This window comes from Vigna unguiculata, chromosome 3 (assembly GCF_004118075.2).
Source record: "Vigna unguiculata cultivar IT97K-499-35 chromosome 3, ASM411807v1, whole genome shotgun sequence".
Classification (NCBI taxonomy): domain Eukaryota; kingdom Viridiplantae; phylum Streptophyta; class Magnoliopsida; order Fabales; family Fabaceae; genus Vigna; species Vigna unguiculata.
The window spans coordinates 6309507-6328465 of NC_040281.1; the positions used below are offsets into that span (position 1 = coordinate 6309507).

An 18959-nucleotide genomic window follows, 5' to 3' on the forward strand; every position below is an offset into this window, starting at 1 on the left:
ATTCTTAATTTACACTTTACAATACAAGTATTTATTAATTTTTTTAAATTTAATAATTATTTTTACATATTCTTTATAAATTTATTTTAACAATTATTTTTTCATTCATAGGTTATTTTCTTTTTCTTTTCTCCATTAATCCATCTTTCTTTTAATAAATATAAATTTATTTTTCATATTAACAAAATAATATTACAATATCATCACCTACTAAATATATATTTTATTATTTCTGTTAAAGGTATTATTAGAGTTTAATTTCTATGGATGGTTAATGTAAAAGATTTATCCTATGTCAAGGTAAATTAATTTAAAGTTATATTGGTATGATGTTACATGTATATAAAAGAAAATTCCATTTTTTTTATTCACAATTATTTTACAATTTATTTTTTAAATAAAAGTTACTTAGAATTGAAATAATTATTTTATCAAATTTATTTTTTAAGTGACTGTTTTTCTAAATTTAATTATTGTTTTTTAATTATTTTTTTAAACTTAACAATTTTTTGATTAAAAAATTATCTATTAAATAAATAAAAATTATTTACAATTAAATTTTAAAAAATATATATTTAAATTTATAATAATTATAATTTTGTATAAAAAAAAAGTGAGCACTGTGTTTTTACTGTTGTTGATGGTGAGAATAACTTGATAGTAACATAATATTATTTTAAATCTTGAATCTAAAAATTATAAATGCTTTTAACTCAATTTTGAAAATAAAATTAAAATCGATTGAAATAAAAGGTCACATTTTATTGATGATATTTTGTCTGGTTGAAAAAAACAAAAATGTTATGAAACAACATCTTTCATAATCTTCTTTATATCCATCTCTTGGTCCTGCATATCCGTAGGCTCTCGAGAACTATGTCCTCTAGATTTTTTCCTATTCTTGTCCATCTTTGTCATCCCTGCATTCAAAAGGAAGGACAAACGAGATTTAGGGGAAGAGGATACAAGTCCCTGACTACATCATATTGTGAAAATAAAAGATAGCTCGAATCGATCTTGAATTTAGTCTGACACAATGTTACAAAATCATTATCATTCCCTCTAATGCAGCAGAGACACGATTAAAATTTCTTCAACTAATGTTTCAAAATTACATCATTGGTTTCCTATACCAATTTTCACAGCAATATTGGGCATTTGCTGTGAGACAAATTTGACAAAAAAACCTTGAAAAAATTGGCAATGTTTAGGATCGATTAAAACACACTTTGTGGATTTCACAACCAAATAGGCATATATACTATATCATCCTTCAATTCGGTTGTCAAGTTAGACAAAGGGAACGAAAGGGAAGGAGCAGTACAAAAACGAGAATAACAATTTTACCTGTGACTTCGTCTAGGATGGGTGAAGCCAAGCTAAGTGTACCGCTCAAGGAGCCGCTATGACAAAAATCAGAATTTTGAAACCCTATTCCTACTAAAAGATATGGGCACGTTTAAAGGTTTAAAGTAGTAGTAGATACAAATTGTATTTATTTAAAAATAGGCTAAAATACCTTTTTGTCCCAATTTTCGTCAAGTTTTTTGAAACAAGTCCTAATTTTGGTTTTGTGTTCAAATAGGTCCCAATTTTCGTCAATTTTGTTCAATTGGGTCCTTTTTTGCTAACACCGTTTAAATCATTAACGGCCATGAACAGTGACTGCCACGTGTCACTTCCTGGTTTTTTTGAATTTTTTTTGTTTTTGTTTTTATTTTTTTTATTTTTTTTAATTTTTTTTTTAAATTTTGTTAATTTTTTTTAAATGTACACGTGTCAACCTAGGAGTGTGCCACGTGTCACTTCGTGGTTTTTTTGAATTTTTTTAAATTTTTTTTAAAAAAATTTTAAATTTTTTTAAATTTTTTTTCTAAATGTCCTCAATCCAGTAGCGTGCCACGTGTCAAAGTCAATGTTCTAAATTCAATTTGGTCCCTATATTTGTTATTTTTGTTCAATTAGGTCCTAATTTTTGTTAACATTAACCAATTTGGTCCCTCTCCAAATTAAAACCAAATTTAATTTTTATATTAAAATTCATATTTTTTATTAAATATCTTTATTTAATATATTAAAATTCACATCATTATAAATTTGATATAAAAATTAAATTTGGTCACATCTTCTATAGGGACCAAATTGGTTAATCTTAACAAAAATTAGGACCTAATTGAACAAAAATAACAAATATAGGGAGCAAATTGAATATAGAATATTAACTTTGACACGTGGCACACTACTAGATTGACACGTGGACATTTAAAAAATAATTCAAAAAAAATTCAAAAAAATAAAATAAAAAATTCAAAAAAACCACAAAGTGACACGTGGCACACTCCTGGGTTGACACGTGTACATTTAAAAAAAATTTAAAAAATTTTTAAAAAAAAATTTAAAAAAATAAAAATAAAAATAAAAAAATTCAAAAAAACCAGGAAGTGACACGTGGCAGTCACTGTTCATGGCCGTTAATGATTTAAACGGTGTTAGCAAAAAAGGACCCAATTGAACAAAATTGACGAAAATTGGGACCTATTTGAACACAAAACAAAAATGACCTTATTTATATTTAGATTAAAAAATAACCGCTATAATAATTCAATATTTGATTCTTATCCTTTTCAGTTATCACCATGTACCACAAATAACATTGATATGATTGAACAAAAATGACCAAAAGTTAAAAAAAATTGTTTTAAACAACTTTATTATAATTATAAACACAATTATTTATAACCAGCGTAAATGCACTCTCTTGCGCTTGTGCATATAATTTTAAATATCTATAAATATTTTAAATTTTAAAAATAGAAATTAAAAGAGTAAAATTGAAAAACATAAAGTGTAAATAATTATAGATATTAAAATAAATTTAATTATAAATAATATTGCATATTTTTTTTAGGGTTAAATATGTTTTTGGTTCCCCAAGTTTTAGTGAATTTTGAAATTAGTCTCTCTTCGAAATTTTATATTAATTTAGTCCTTCATCTTTAGAAATGCGTTGATTTAGTCCTTTTTATCAAATTTTGTTAAGTTTATTTGACATTTTAAACGCATTTTATGATGATATTTGAGTTAACATTGAAGTAAAAATGTGTCAAACGGTGTAAACAATTCAAATACTACCATGAAATATCCTTCAAACGTCATATGAACTTAATAAAATTTGGTTAAAATGACTAAATTCATGCATTCTTAGAGATGAATGATTAAATTAGTCGAAAGTTTTGAAGAGTGACTAATTCCAAATTTCATTAAAACTTGAAGAACCAATAACATATTTAATCCAATTTTTTTATTATAAATAATTATTTAAATTTTAAAAAAAGAATAATTAACATGACAAAAATGAAAAATACTTTTTTATTATAAATAATTAAATATTTATTTATAAATAAGAAAAAAGAAAATTGCTAATTTTTAAAAATTTAATAAATAATTATATTATAAAAATTATAATTAAAATTATAAAATATGGACACAAAATATTAAATTTTATATATATATATATATATATATATATATATATATATATATATATATATATATATATATATATATATATATATATATATATATAGATAGATAGATAGATAGATAGATTATATATCTTAAAAAGTATATTAAAATTAGGTTAAAACACATAAAAATTTATAAGACAATATCATGAGATGTTAATCAGATTTCAACAATAACTTTTGTGACATCCCAATTCAGTAGATTTATTATAATCCCACCAAATTTGCAACAATTTATCATAGCAATTATTGTGATAGGCATAACTCTATAAATTTTACAGGTGTTTTGCGATTTTGGTAATCAAACTCTTTTCTATGATATATTGTATACTATAGCATTAGAGTTTATGAGAGTGAGGGTTTGAAATTAAAAGGATTCTTGTGACAATGATAATGGCGGGAGGTTAGTCTATCTTTAATTTTTTTGCTTTATGTTTGCGTAATTTACCAAGTCAAAAAGGTATGAGAAGTCTCATTTGTTGGGTGAGGGATCTACTTCCTAAGTGAAAAGTGTTTATGAAAGTCAGAGAAGCAAGACTCTGTTATTTCTCTTGCTTGGCAAGATAAGACTGGTCGAGCGAGATTGGAGAATAAATTTCTTTCAGTGGCTTATTCGCGATAGACATACTCGTTGAGCAAATTTTGGGCAAATTTCTTGTCGTACCCACTCGTTGGGCGAGTCATGGTGTCACTCAATGAGTAAGGGAATTTTCAAATTGAATGTTTATTTTGTTTTTTCAAAATATCCAAGTATGACATGTTTAAATTGAGTTTAAGTGATGATTGAAAATTTAAATGTATTGTATGAACTATATATTATGGAATTGCATTGAGAATTTGTTTATGTTTGATTGTTTAGACGAGGATAATGTAGAGATTTCCAAGAAGGAAATACCATATTGAACCTATGTTAGGTGGTGTATTGAGGGGATTTAAGGAGATTATTCTGACTCTGCTAGAATCATACTCATATAGAGAAAAATGTCTAGTTGAGAGAGTTGAAAGAGGTTCTATAGTAGAATTTTAGTGCTTGACCAAACTTCCAAATATCGAATTTACCATGTTATACTGTGTGAAAGGGAGATTATCCAACCTTGTAGCCATTTTAGCCATACTTTGTTTATATTTAATTGATAATTGATGTGAAAGAAAATAATTTGATTATACCATGTTTTAATTTTAATAATATGAATTGCAATAATTATGTTATAGTGAGCAAATGATAGTTCAAATGGGAGAGTTGTAAAGCAATATGTCTGTTGATGGTTGTCAAGAGATAGTAGTTCGCTTAGGTTGTGTATTGTATAGATTAGGGATGCAATATGGGCCTGGCCCATCGGGCTGGCCCACAGGCCCGCAAAAATTACGCTGGGCGGGCCAGGGTGGTGAACCTGCAGGCTTGCACCCGCAGAAGCACGCGGCCTGCAAGCCTGCATAAAAAAAAGATGTACTTGTGTATATTAGTTACTTTTTGATTAAATTAATCGTTTGGTCCCTCTATTTGTCAAGTAATATTACTTTGGTTCTCAAGTTTTTCGTTGTCTCAATTTGGTCCTCATTTTCTTAAAAATGATTCAATTTAGTCATTACCATTAGTTTGACTAGACGGTGTTAAAGTCAACGCCACGTGTCAATTTCTGTTTTTTTTAAATCTTTTTAAATTTTTTACACATGTCACTTCACAGTTGTGCCATGTGTCAAAATGACTCAATTTGACCCTTATATTTGTTTTTAGTTTTAATTTAGTCTCAATTTTTGTAAAATGAAGCAATATTGTCCCTCTTTAAATTGACACTCAATTTACTTTTTTATAAATCTTATGGTGATATTCTTACTAAAATTAACGTTTTTATTAAATATTTTAAATTAACTTTAAATTCTATACAAAACATTAGATTTTGATTTTGTTTTGAACTTGAAATTTAGTTCCTAAACTTATTTGTGACAAGTTATTTGATTTTTAATCTTCACTAAGTTTGTATAATATGATACACTTGGTGCCTTTATATATGATGACAAAATTATTAATTTTTGAAATTAAGTTTGAGGTTTAACTTTGTTTAATAATAAAACTAAAAAAAAAACTTGTTTAAAAATATTTTCACAAATATTTAATAAAAATGTCAATTTTATTAAGAATATCATCACAGGATTTATAAAAAAATTAAATTGAGTGTCAATTTAAGAAGGGACAATATTGCTTAATTTTTACAAAAATTGAGACTAAATTGAAATTAAAAACAAATATAGAGACCAAAATGACACGTGGCACAACTGTGAAATGACATGTGTACAAAATAAAAAAATTAAAGAAAAATAAAAAAAACCAGAAATTAACACATGGCGTTGACTTGAACATTGTCTGGTAAAAAATAACGGCAATGACCAAATTGAATCATTTTCAAGAAAACGATGACCAAATTGAGATAACGAAAAACTTGAGAACCAAACTGATATTACTTGACAAATAGAGGGACTAAAAGAGTAATTTAACCTTACTTTTTTTACTTTTTTTGATGGACTTTTGCATTAAAGTTCCAAATTCTTGTATAACTAGAAAAAATAAGTATTATGTATTTTTTAATGTGTTAAAATTTAAATAATACATTGTGTATGTCATAGTACGAATATAAATATGCTAAAAATGTTGAATTATCAATTTATCATCAAACTTCCAAAAGTCTTTACTTAATTTCGTGAATTTCTTAAGGTTTCCCAAATTTTTCAACATTAAAAGTTTTATCATAAGAATTAAAAAAAAAAAGCAATCTGGACCGCAAACCCATGGGCCCGCACTTATGCAGGATGGATCAAACTTTTCAGCTCACAATTAAGATACAACGCAGGACGAGACGGTCCGTATTTTGCGAGTCAAATGTGAGTCGGGCCTAAACAGGCCGAATCGACCCACATTGCCACTCCTAATATAAATCCTCCTAGTTGATGAATTCTTATGAATTAAGTTGAAGTGATGGTTGTCAAGAGAGTAGTTCCCTTATGTATATATTTTGCATATTGTATAAATTGTCCTAATTGATGAATTATTATGAATTAAATTGAAGTTTTAAGTTACTTTTTGTGAACTATGTAATGTTTTAAATTAATTAAGTAAATCTTACTAAGTTGGGTGTTACCCTTATGAAATCCCTCATAAATTATTCATTAATAAAGTTAATAGATATTTAATACTAATTCACGAATAAAAAGATGTAATAAAGAAATAGTCAGGATTTTCAATATTTTGTTTAAAAAACAATTAATATGGTATTAAAATAGTATCCCTTTTATTCTTATTATAAGACACATTTTAGAAAATAAATGCTAATTATTTCTATAAAATATTTTATATATTTTTTTATTCATATTAAATATTATAAGTATGTGTTATCTATATCAATAAATACCAAAGAAAGAATTATAAAGCCAAATGCTAATTTGATATATTAATATTTTAAAAAGAATCAAGTAAATTAATTTATTTTCCAATGACAATGTGTTGTCTGAGGTATTACAAAAGCCAATAGTTTCGTGCTCTCTCTTGGTATAAATGAAGGTAACAACTCCTCACATTCCTCTCAATTTTCAGCATCATATCGCATTGTCTTGGGGACAGAGATCGTGAGCGAAAATGGCGACGTTGAAGGTTCCTCCTAATTTTCCTACTCCATCGGAAGACAGTGAGCAATTGCGAAAAGCTTTTCAAGGTTACATTCGCTTATTTATTTATTTATTTTATTTCATTGATTTTCATTTTGTTAATGGATCATCGCTCTGCGTAACATTTTTTCGATCTACACTTAGTAGGAATAGGGTTTCAAAATTCTGATTTTTGTCATAGCGGCTCCTTGAGCGGTACACTTAGCTTGGCTTCACCCATCCTAGACGAAGTCACAGGTAAAATTGTTATTCTCGTTTTCGTACTGCTCCTTCCCTTTCGTTCCCTTTGTCTAACTTGACAACCGAATTGAAGGATGATATAGTATATATGCCTATTTGGTTGTGAAATCCACAAAGTGTGTTTTAATCGATCCTAAACATTGCCAATTTTTTCAAGGTTTTTTTGTCAAATTTGTCTCACAGCAAATGCCCAATATTGCTGTGAAAATTGGTATAGGAAACCAATGATGTAATTTTTGAAACTGTCAACACCCAATTTCGTCCGAATTATTATTATATATATATATATATATATATATATTTCTTTTTCTTTTTTTCTTATTTTACTTTGTTTTATTTCATCTTTTTATCTTATTTTATTTTATTTTATTTTTCATTTTTTTTAAGAAAAAGAAAAAAAAACATATTTGAAAAAAGAGCAAAAAGTAAAAGAAAAACAAAGAAAAAAGAAAACATAAAAATACAATAAAAAAATAAAAGACAAAGTGACGAATCTCTTTTTTCCTCTTTAATGGTTTAATAGTCCAATATTTCACTCATATTCTTTTTCTATTCGTACCCCCCCAATTCTCCTCCATTCAAGAAATGACTCGTGTCACTCTTCCTTCTAATGGTTCACCAATTCATTACTCGCCTGCACCGAATTGAAAAAAAAAGGAAGAAAGAGGTTTTCATTGAAAAAAGAAATTAAATCACATCCGGGCCCACAAGCAAACCACTACTTTTATTTTTTTCATGCACCTTTTCAAAAAAACCAATCTCTCCTGCAACCCTGCAACCCTAAAAAAGGAACCCACGCCCCTTCCCAATCATCACGGCCTATTCCCTTAGCCATTACACGCTACAACCAAAATCAATCCATCAATTTTTTACAAAGCGGTTCAACACGTAACCTTCACTTTTTCACCATCTCCTTTTTCTCCTTTAATACCATCACATATCTAAAAAATAAAAAGAAGGGACTTCATCTTCTCCATTTTTTTTTTTTCAAAAAAAACCCATCCACAGAGAACCACCGGAGAGAATTCATTCATTACTTTTTCTCTTCCTCTACGGAATTGAGAGAAAACACCATCAATTCATGTGAACACCAAAAGCCCCACTCTCCCCTTCTCCACCTACACACACAACTTCCAAGCATCAAAAGAGCACACACGGTGAGAGCACAGAAAGAAAAAAGATAGAGAAGGGAAGCCAGCCAAGGTGAGGAAAGAATCAATGCGAGGCCAAAATCACTGCACGAAGATGGGAGGTAAGCGTGAACGAAGATAGGAGGTAAGCGTCACGATGCTTTAACTTTATTTGAACCTAGTTATATGTTTGTATGTGATGATTGTTGTTGCTGGAATATTCAAAAACGAAACACACATTTTGTCCACCATCAACAACCTCCGACCTTCATCCTGAACCTATTTCCTTAACCGTCACCTTCAACCTGTGCACTCAGAAGATCAAGCATACGCACTTCATCACCACTTTTCATATTCTGTTAAACCCCAAGCAGCACACAAACCCTCACATTTTTCCCAATCGCATATACCCAATCGAAACAAAGAAATCAGAAGCGAGGCCGTCGGCAATTTGAAGCTCTGAACGAGAGTGTAGTCGCGTGACGGTGGCACGATGGCAGCGAGTCACGGGGTCTAGGGCGTTTTTCCTCTGATGCGGAAGGAGTGGATCAAGGTTTGGAGATGAATGGCTGCGACGTGGGCGTCTGCGACGGCTGGAGCTGCTGACGGCGACCTGCGGCGACCTCCGGCGAGCTGAACCTTGCGGCCGTGAAGGGGATCGGTGCAACCCCTGTTTGGAACGCGCTGGGGAAGACGTTGTGGGCGTTGCGGACGTTGGTGCAGGGGCGCGTGAATCGAATAGCGATGTCGTCGCCGGCGGGGCTCGCGACGGTGGTCAGCATCGTCGCCGTTGATTTAGGCGGTGCAGGCGTGGTCCCGGAGGTCGGAGCTGCGGTGGTGTCGAGGGGAAGGGGCTGCCGCACAGTGGAGAGAAGAAGCTTTTAATTAGGGTTAGTTAGGATGGAAATTGGGGCTGAACACTCTCCGTGCACCCCCCTTTTTTCAGCTTCACCCCTCCTGTTTTGGATCTGGATCTATTAGGATTTACCACATACACCCCTCTTTTACTTCAACCACACCCTCCTCCTTTCTTTTCGTGCACCCCCATTTTTAATTCCTGCACCTCCATTTTGTGTTTCCTTAGCACACCCCTTTATTTACTGCACCCCACCTGTTACTACATGCACCTCCCACATGTGATACTCCTGCACCCCATTCCTTTGTCTTTTATTTTTGGGCTTGTTGTTGTATTTGCTTTGTACCTCTCACTAATTATTCATGTACCTCCATGTTTTGTTTTTCACTTTCGTCCTTCTTAATTAATTTGTTTCTTGTATTTATTTACTCTTTTTTTCATTTATTTTCGTTTTCCATTTTTTTATTTATTATTTCAAAAAAACCAATATTTGAAAATTATTAAAAATTACAAAAAAAATGGAAAAATCTAAAAAATCCAAAAATAGTTTCTCTTTTTCTTTTTGTGTCTGTCTGGTCGCTCGCACCGTGTGACACTCATTTTCAAAATACCAAAAATAGTTTTTTTTCCCTTTTAGTGTCTGTCCGACCGCTCGCGTCGTGTGACACATATTTTCAACTAATCCAAAAATACCAAAAAAATACAAAATTCTCAAAATACAAATATATCAACATTTTCAAACAACTATACCCTTTTCTAAGAACTACGTGATCCTTGATTCTCCACCGTGAGATACGTAGGAGCAAGGCCAGTCCTTGTCAGGTTCACCTCCAAAAAATCAAATGATTTTCTCAATTGTTTCTCATATATTTTAAAGAACTATGTAACCCTGATTTCTCATTTTTAATGAGAATACGTAGGACCAAGGTCAATCCTTGTCGGGTCCAAAAAATTAAAAAAAATATTTTTGTTTCTTTTTAGCATTTTTGTCTTATTATTTTTGGGAAAATTAATATTTTGAAAACCACATCAATTTTGCATTTTTAATTAAAGGTACCGCCCTCGGGCGGGCGCGGTAGGGTGCTAACACCTTCCCTATGCGTAACCGACTCCCGAATCCAAAATCTGGTTTTTTGCAGACTTGTTTTACTTTTATGGTTTTCCATAGTTTTCCAGAATAACTATGGTGGCGACTCCAAATCTCTTTTTAAACCCGTTTTCTTTTTCTGGTTCGCCTTCCCGTCGCGATTCCGGTTGCGACAGAAACATTAGTTGAAGAAATTTTAATCGTGTCTCTGCTGCATTAGAGGGAATGATAATGATTTTGTAACATTGTGTCAGACTAAATTCAAGATCGATTCGAGCTATCTTTTATTTTCACAATATGATGTAGTCAGGGACTTGTATCCTCTTCCCCTAAATCTCGTTTGTCCTTCCTTTTGAATGCAGGGATGACAAAGATGGACAAGAATAGGAAAAAATCTAGAGGACATAGTTCTCGAGAGCCTACGGATATGCAGGACCAAGAGATGGATATAAGGAAGATTATGAAAGATGTTGAAAATTTTAGTAATGTTCATTTTCCTTCTCATTTTTATTTTCTTTTCCTTTTACTTAAATCTTGTCTGTATCTTCTCTTTGAATCTGCTTTCTGTTGTTGATGCGTATTGAATATTTAATCCAATAGAAAACACTGGATTATGAAAAGTTAATGACTATGTTCTTGCTTATTAGGATAATATTTATATTTTTATATAGTTAGATTGCAGTTCTTTACTCTGCTCTGATGCTGCTGCGCAATGCATACTTTGTTGCTGAACTCTTTGATTTTAAAGCACTGTATCAATTTGTAGGCTGACACTGATCTCATAGTTTAGAATCTTAGTGTCATTTGAACAGGTGACATTGTATTGTTGAAGGAAATTATGTATTGTGATTGTATGCTTCAATTAGTATTTGGTTTGTGGATTTGGAAGTTCGTGGAAGAGTATGTAACTTTTAAAAATTCTTAATTTTGTTACTCAAGGAATTAACTTTCATGGGAATTCATATCTTCTTCCTTCTGGTCTGTTCTGCTTTCCGTGTAAAGACTCCTCTTTTTTTGTGCAAAACATAAGTTATTCTTAGTTGAAACTATTCAACCTAAACTTTTGATTTAGGATACGTGACAGAGGGTTCAATTTCTCTTGTAACATGTAGGCCAGGGCTGCATGTAACTTAATGACTAAATCTTCTTTATCCAGGATGATTTAGAGGATTGAATTGCATAGTTGATAGCCAGTTGTATAAGTGTTATTGAGGATAGTCATTGTTTATGGAATATAAGGACGCTTCTTAGAAAATGTTTGTTCCTTTATTTTAATTTTGAGTGGATGGAGCTGAAAATTTATGGTAACCATGCCCAGTTCACCTGGTGTTTTCTTCCTTTCCATTATGTCCAGATGGTGCAGCTACTTCTCATAATGGCTGCTAATTATCGTATTTTGCAGGTTACTCACATATGACATGGAAAGAACGCAAGAAGATTGAAGATAGAAAAATTGTTTCTCTTTGTGGAAAGGTGAAGAATATTTTTATATTCTATTTTGATCATCATGTGCCAATGCAAATACTATTACAAGATTCTCTGGAAACAAAATTCTTATGTTTATCATATATAGGCCCCCAAGAATCAGAGATTACCTTTAAGTGTGGCTCGACCAATGATGAAGAAACAAAAAGAGAGGGAGCAAAAAATGCTCCAAGAGGTAATTAGTTTCTATCATTCCCCACTTTTATTTTGTGCCCTATTGTGATTTTTTGTTGGTCTCTTACTAACATTTTTCATGTATGATATGTACCACTGACTTTTAGCGTTTGATTATGGGACAATTTGGGGGAAAGCTTGGTGGTAGCAGTAAAAGATCAGCTGTAAAGCACAAGCCAGAAAACAAGGGTTTGAAGTTGAGTGAAGGTCATTTTAGAAATGGCATACTCAACGTGAAGCATTTGTTGAATTCAGCACCATCAAGAGATCGTGAAACTGGAACATGGAAAGGTAAAGGTGGTAACAAGAAACAGGGTAATAAAGGTGCCGGTAAGAAGCAGCGTTCAGCAAATCCTTTTTGATTAAGGTTATAAATCTAACATGGTCCTGGTGTAAGCCTTTGCATAGTACACTAGAATAGAACAGAACAGTGCAACATGACAATGATGTCTTGTGTTGTAATTTAAAACTGAATAACATCTTGTGTCTTGTTTTCCGTTTTTGTGCTTATCTTCCATGAAGTACTATGAAATATAATATTAAGAACAGATAATAGCTGTTTTTTCCTTACATTTTATACTTCTCATAGTTGTACCATATTATTATTATTATTTTTTTATTGTTGTTATGATTTCAAGTTCATTGAGCCATTGTTAAGGTCAATAATCTTATTTGAAGTATTGATCATTTGAAATTTGTAACTTTTTCACAGTTTTGTTGTTAAAAGGCTTTGGAGAGTTGGAGGAGAAAGTTTATTTAAATTACCTTTTAATGTTGACTATTATGCAATGTGGAATTATTGAGTATATTAAAATAAAGGGTTAAATATGTTTTTTTTCTTCAAGTTTCAGTGAAATTTGTAATTAGTCTCTTTTCGAAACTTTAGACCAATTTAGTTCTTCATTTTTAAAAATATGTGAATTTAGTTCTTTTAATCAAATTTTGTCAAATTTATGTGACATTTCAAACGTGATTTACGATAATATTTGAGCTAATATTAAAGAAAAAAAATATGTTAAAAGGTGTAAACATTTCAAATATTACCATGAAATGCGCTTGAAACGTGAAATAAATTTAACAAAATTTGGTTAAAAAGACTAAATTTATGCATTTCTAAAGATAAGTGACTAAAGTGGTATAAAGTTTCAAAAAGGGACTAATTTCAAATTTCGGTGAAACTTAAGAAAATAAAAACATATTTAACCTTAAAATAAAATTTATAATGGAAATCTAAAGAGAGTAAAGGGTTACTCTCTTGAATCACTTTTCACTTTTTTTTTCTCCAATTGAGGATAAGAAGATGAGGTTGATTTTTGAAATCACTTTTCCATTTTTTTTTTTTGAGGATGAAGGTTTGTCTTTAGAGCTTGTTTTTTTGTTTTCGTAGATAGAGTGAAATTGTATTAATTGGTGGGAACGTTTAGGTCTCGATTTAAGGGTGAAGAGTTGTGCATCATCATAATTTTGGAAAACATGTTCAGGAAATTTTGCCATTATATAAGATATTACTCAATCATGACCATATACAGAAGATAAAGTCCATAAATAATTAAACGAATTCCCTGTACTATGAAGGGATTCCAATACATATTTATTTTCTAGTTTTATTTTTTAAATAATCATTTTTTAATTAAAATAATTACTTTATTAATTTTATCCTTTAAGTGTAGTTTTTAAAATTGATAGTTTTTATTTGACCGTTTATCAAATTGAACCTTTTTTCTAAAATTAAAATAAAATTGTAAAATTATTTATATTTACTTTCATAATTATAATCTTCTATACTTATATATAAAAAGATGTATTATTTTGATATCTATAGTTATTTTCTAATTTGATCATCTATAACTATATATCTAACTATATATAAATATATATAAAAATGATTTCCTCTAGTATGTTTATGATTTCTTATTCTTAATTTATACTTTACAATACAAGTATTTATTAATTTTTTTAAATTTAATAATTATTTTTACATATTCTTTATAAATTTATTTTAACAATTATTTTTTTCATTCATAAACGGTTATTTTCTTTTTCTTTTCTCCATTTATTCCATCTTCTTTTTAATAAATATAAATTTACTTTTCATATTAACAAAATAATATTATAGTATCATCACCTACTAAATATATATTTTATTATTTATCTGTTAAAGGTATTATTAGAGTTTAATTTCTATGGATGGTTAATGTAAAAGATTTATCCTATGTCAAGGTAAATTAATTTAAAGTTATATTGGTATGATGTTACATGTATATAAAAGAGAATTCCATTTTTTTATTCACAATTATTTTTCAATTTATTTTTTAAATAAAAGTTACTTAGAATTGAAATAATTATTTTATCAAATTTATTTTTTAAGTGACTGTTTTTCTAAATTTAATTATTGTTTTTTAATTATTTTTTTAAACTTAACAATTTTTTGATTAAAAAATTATCTATTAAATAAATAAAAATTATTTACAATTAAATTTTAAAAAATATATATTTAAATTTATAATAATTATAATTTTGTATAAAAAAAAAGTGAGCACTGTATTTTTACTGTTATTGATGGTGAGAATAACTTGATAGTAACATAATATTATTTTAAATCTTGAATCTAAAAATTATAAATGCTTTTAACTCAATTTTGAAAATAAAAGGTCACATTTTATTGATGATATTTTGTCTGGTTGAAGAAAACAAAAATGTTATGAAACAAATTTTAACTGGTTCCAACGAAGCAGAAGACGACTTCACTGGGGATCGAACCCAGAATCTCTGGTTCCGTAGACCAGCGCCTTATCCATTGGGCCATGAAGTCCTTTTGATATTTATATTTCACATTACTTAATTGTCTTTTTTTCTTTCAAGTTAAGCTGCATCTTTCTTTGCCACCTTTTGCCGCTATTTGATCGAACACTGCAACCGCAACCAAGTTTGGTGCACGAAACCACTAGCACCAATTATCCTATATATTATCATTATTTTTATTGTTTATTCTTCGCCGCCGGCGTTGTTTTCTTTCTACTTTTATAAAGTCGTATCTAATAATGATAAGAAGAAAAGTGGAGTTTTTTTTGGCCCAGAGAAAAAGGGGGCGAATGGATGAATGAGAGCGCTGGGAATATTTGAATCTTAGCTCTTTTTTATTTGAATTTTTAGCGGTTGAAATTGTTCTTGAATTGCATCTTATTCCATAAATAGGAATACCATATGGGTAAAGAGCAATCGTTTCGGAACAAAGCAGCTTACTTTGTTTCTGATCTAGCAACTGTTCTTCTCAACCCTATTTCTGACAACAAATCCCCCTCTCTCCCTTTATCCGTAAGTATTCACTCTCTTGTTATTAGTTTTTTCTTCAATTAATTTATTCTGTGCTGTAATTTTTAAATGGTGACTATCTTATTGTTATTCAATTCAATTGAATTAATTCTTTGGTAGCAATTTTAGACACGTTTTTGTGAAATTCATATGATCGTTGTGTAGGTAGAAGAAGGGGAAGAAGATGATGATGGGTCAAAGGTTGGTAGTGATGATGAAATAATTGATGGGCCTGATACTTCGTCATTCACTGCATTTCTATATTCTCTGTTGTCTTCTTCGGATTCCGGAGATAACATTGGTGAAGCTGATGAGAAGAATGGTGATGGGGTGTCAGAAGACGACTCTTCATTACCAGAATCTGCCACGAAGGAAAGTTTTGATGTGAGGAGAAGTTTGTTTTCCAGGGGCACGCATTCACTTGGTCGGGGCATTCACCAAGCTTCCAAAATGGGTGGATTTCGCAGCAGGGATAGTAAATACACCGACGAAGGGCGCCGCAGCGGCGGCCGCGGCGTTGAGATGAAGCGCATTGTGAAAGAGCCTGAGCCTGAGGCTGTGGCTGAAGCTGTGGCTGATCACAATCCGCCTGAAGTTTCTGAGCCTTCAATGCTCGTCTCCGATGGTTTAAGGGATGCTGTGTATGCTTCACTTCCGGCGCTTATTCACGGTCGGAAATGGCTGCTGCTGTACAGGTATGTATGTCTAAGGATGAATGTGAATGCATTTGGAACTCTTCTTGTTGATTGTGGTGTTCTGAGGATAAGTTTGATTAATGTTTGTGCAGCACTTCGAAGCATGGTATATCACTTTCAACTCTCTATCGGAGAAGCATGCTTTGGTCTGGAGTGAGTTTGCTGGTAAAGTTTCATTGACTATGTGTGTTCTTCATTTGAGATTTAAGGAAGATTACCAATATTATGCATTCTTTATGAATTATCTATGTGTGTTCTTCATTTGAGATTTTGCCATTAAACAAACTTATGTTTTTCCCCTTTTGAGTGAACTAGTTGAAGTCTGCTTGTGCTTTTCTTGATTGACAAAAAATTAGCGCACGTTGAATTTGAGATAGATCATGCATTATAGTTACTTTCAATTTAAGGTTAGTTCCAATTTAACTGTCAGGATACATATTTTACACACGAACAAGCTGTTCATGGTTCAATTTGGCAGAAGCAAAAAAGAAAAAAAAAACTATTAATTTTGACAACCTTTTCTTTTTATTATTGAAACTTGCTGAGCAAATGGATACTAACATATGGTTCTATGGTACCTATAAATAATTTTTTTTTCCCTTAGAATCTAGCTATACAAATGATAATTTAGTCCATGCATTGATGGATATTACTTTTCAGCGTGACCTGTTTTTTTGTTAATAATGAACAATATATTGGGTTGGTTCAAGGTGATTTTAACCCTTTTTTGTAGTTTATATTCATCATATTGATGATTTGTATGGATGAATGACTGATTTTTAAACTGTTCTGCTAGCCCTGCTTCGTTGAAGATCGCAATTTAGTTTGTATATCAAATAAAAAATTGGATATTGTAAGTAATAATATTGTAGTAGCACGCAGTAGTTTAACATGACTGTGTATTGAAGTCCCTCATTTGTTGTAGGTTTACTAGTTAAAAGTTTATGCTATTTAATTATAAACAACACATCTTGAAATTCTGTTATATTACCATGGGTTGGCTTTATCTGATCGGTAAAGTTATATGCATTTTTGTGTCCTTTAATCAGCAAGACTAATAATTTCTATTCTCTTTCATTCTTGAATGGGTTCTCAGTATCAGCTTTTTTGTTCTAGGTTGTTGGAGACCGTAAAGGAGCAGTGTTTGGTGGTGTGGTTGAAGCTCCTCTTAGACCATCCAAAAAGAAAAAATACCAGGTCCACCACTCACCTCTTATCTTATCTCTACTATCTATGTTGTTGGGCATTGGCTGCTTCATTTTGCAACATTTTTATTTATTTATTAATCTTGTTGGCATTAAATTTTCCACAGGGAACAAACAATTCATTTGTTTTCACAGACACCTCTGGTTGTCCTGTTATATATCGGCCAACAGGTATTTTTAATTGAGTTTGAGTATGCCATTATGGCTATACTGTACTATGCTTGGTATCAAAATCAATCATTGGTTTATGAATGACTAAATCGATAAATGAACATTTTGATTTTAAAGTAAAATATGGTTTTGCTCCCTCTAAAATTTCGGCAACTAACTTTTCTTACCTTAGAATTGTTGTGCTTTTCTGTTCCTACAAATCCAATATGGCATGTATATCTGTTTTTTTTTTTGGAATTCCATATGTTTCGTTTCTTCTTACGAATTAACCCCAACATTGCAGGAGTAAACCGCTACTTCACACTTTGCTCCACTGAGTTTCTAGCAATTGGTGGAGGAGGTCATTTTGCGCTTTATTTGGAGGGTGATCTGTAAGAACCTTGTTCATTCATCATGCTATCTTTTCTACCCTCTGCAGTATCATTGGCCTAAATTTTCTGTTTTTGTGTTTGTGGGTTACTATTTTTGACATATCTGCTCAAGATTGAACGGATCAAGTTCGGTTTCAGACACTTACGGGAATCCATGCCTAGCACATTCTCAAGAGTTTGGAGTGAAGGAAGTAGAGGTGCACTCACTATTATCTGATTCTTCTGTCTAGCTGATTAGTTACCCAACAAATCCAAATCTTTTCATTTTAGACAACAAAACAAAAAACTCATAACAAAAGCTGTTTCTTTCTTTCATGCAGTTGTGGGGATTTGTATCTCCTTCAAAGTATGAGGAGATGATGGAATTAATCAGAACAGAGACACCGGGGATCTGTCGCAGCTAAATGTCAATGCCTTCGTGCGTGCATTTTATGGAATGCTGATTCTGACTCATAAGGGATGCAAACTTGATTGATATTTGCAATTCCATGTTTCCATCCACTCATGTTACCACCTTGTAACATGCTTGTAAATATTCGCAATGTTGTATATACAGGTTCATACCCATTACAAAATGGCCGATTTTGTGGGGAATAAAATTTGGGGCAAATTTATGCGTTTGCATACTTAAGTAATGCAGATGAATGAAAACCAAGGATAACTTTCGGCTCAAAAGCCTATAAGAGAATAAAATAACAAGGTAAAAAATATCAAACTAAGAACATTGTTAAGAACAGTTTTTTATTTTCCAAGAACAATAATGTTTTTAATGTATTATTAAATCTAACTTTTGTTAAAAAGAAACCATTCGCTATTAACATAAACTAAAATCAAAATACCACCATTATTGTTTAATACGAGTGTAACACTACATTATGTAATAAATCTTTTTAGTGTTTTTATGCACCCAATCTTAAATGAAAATTGATTTTGAAACCAAATATATTTACTTCCATATTATATTTAGTAGCAAGCATCTCCTACAGTGATGTTGCTAGTGTAGTGTCTGTTCTTTAAGGCAGCTACATGGTAACATCACTTATGTTTATGTT

General features: G+C 30.8%; 2 protein-coding genes, 1 long non-coding RNA gene and 1 other non-coding gene across 6 annotated transcripts; 2 read left to right on the forward strand and 2 right to left on the reverse strand.

Annotated features, from left to right (window-relative positions):
* Nucleotides 1-809: 809 nt before the first annotated feature.
* On the reverse strand, nt 810-1442 carry LOC114179858. The gene is made up of 2 exons (XR_003603538.1): nt 1348-1442; nt 810-920 (listed from the first exon to the last, which is right to left on the reverse strand). It is a non-coding gene; the product is annotated as an uncharacterized LOC114179858 (long non-coding RNA).
* Nucleotides 1443-8168: 6726 nt separating this feature from the next.
* On the forward strand, nt 8169-12725 carry LOC114178086. 2 transcript variants are annotated; one of them, XM_028063786.1, is made up of 5 exons: nt 8169-8696; nt 10857-10976; nt 11897-11967; nt 12068-12154; nt 12261-12725. In XM_028063786.1, the coding sequence occupies exons 2-5, from the start codon at nt 10859-10861 to the stop codon at nt 12513-12515; spliced, it is 531 nt and encodes a 176-aa protein (XP_027919587.1). In that variant the 5' UTR covers nt 8169-8696; nt 10857-10858; the 3' UTR covers nt 12516-12725. The 2 variants fall into 2 exon arrangements, with proteins under 2 accessions (XP_027919587.1, XP_027919586.1); XM_028063785.1 differs by having other exon boundaries at nt 8169-8673.
* A 2167-nt stretch (nt 12726-14892) lies between these two features.
* TRNAR-ACG lies at nt 14893-14965 on the reverse strand. Its single transcript has one exon. It is a non-coding gene; the product is annotated as a tRNA-Arg (tRNA).
* Nucleotides 14966-15039: 74 nt separating this feature from the next.
* On the forward strand, nt 15040-18538 carry LOC114175747 (TLD domain-containing protein 2-like). 2 transcript variants are annotated; one of them, XM_028060535.1, is made up of 8 exons: nt 15040-15468; nt 15631-16160; nt 16253-16325; nt 17277-17357; nt 17473-17536; nt 17820-17907; nt 17992-18104; nt 18228-18538. In XM_028060535.1, the coding sequence occupies exons 1-8, from the start codon at nt 15358-15360 to the stop codon at nt 18257-18259; spliced, it is 1092 nt and encodes a 363-aa protein (XP_027916336.1). In that variant the 5' UTR covers nt 15040-15357; the 3' UTR covers nt 18260-18538. The 2 variants fall into 2 exon arrangements, with proteins under 2 accessions (XP_027916336.1, XP_027916335.1); XM_028060534.1 differs by having other exon boundaries at nt 15052-15468; nt 18020-18104.
* Nucleotides 18539-18959: the final 421 nt, after the last annotated feature.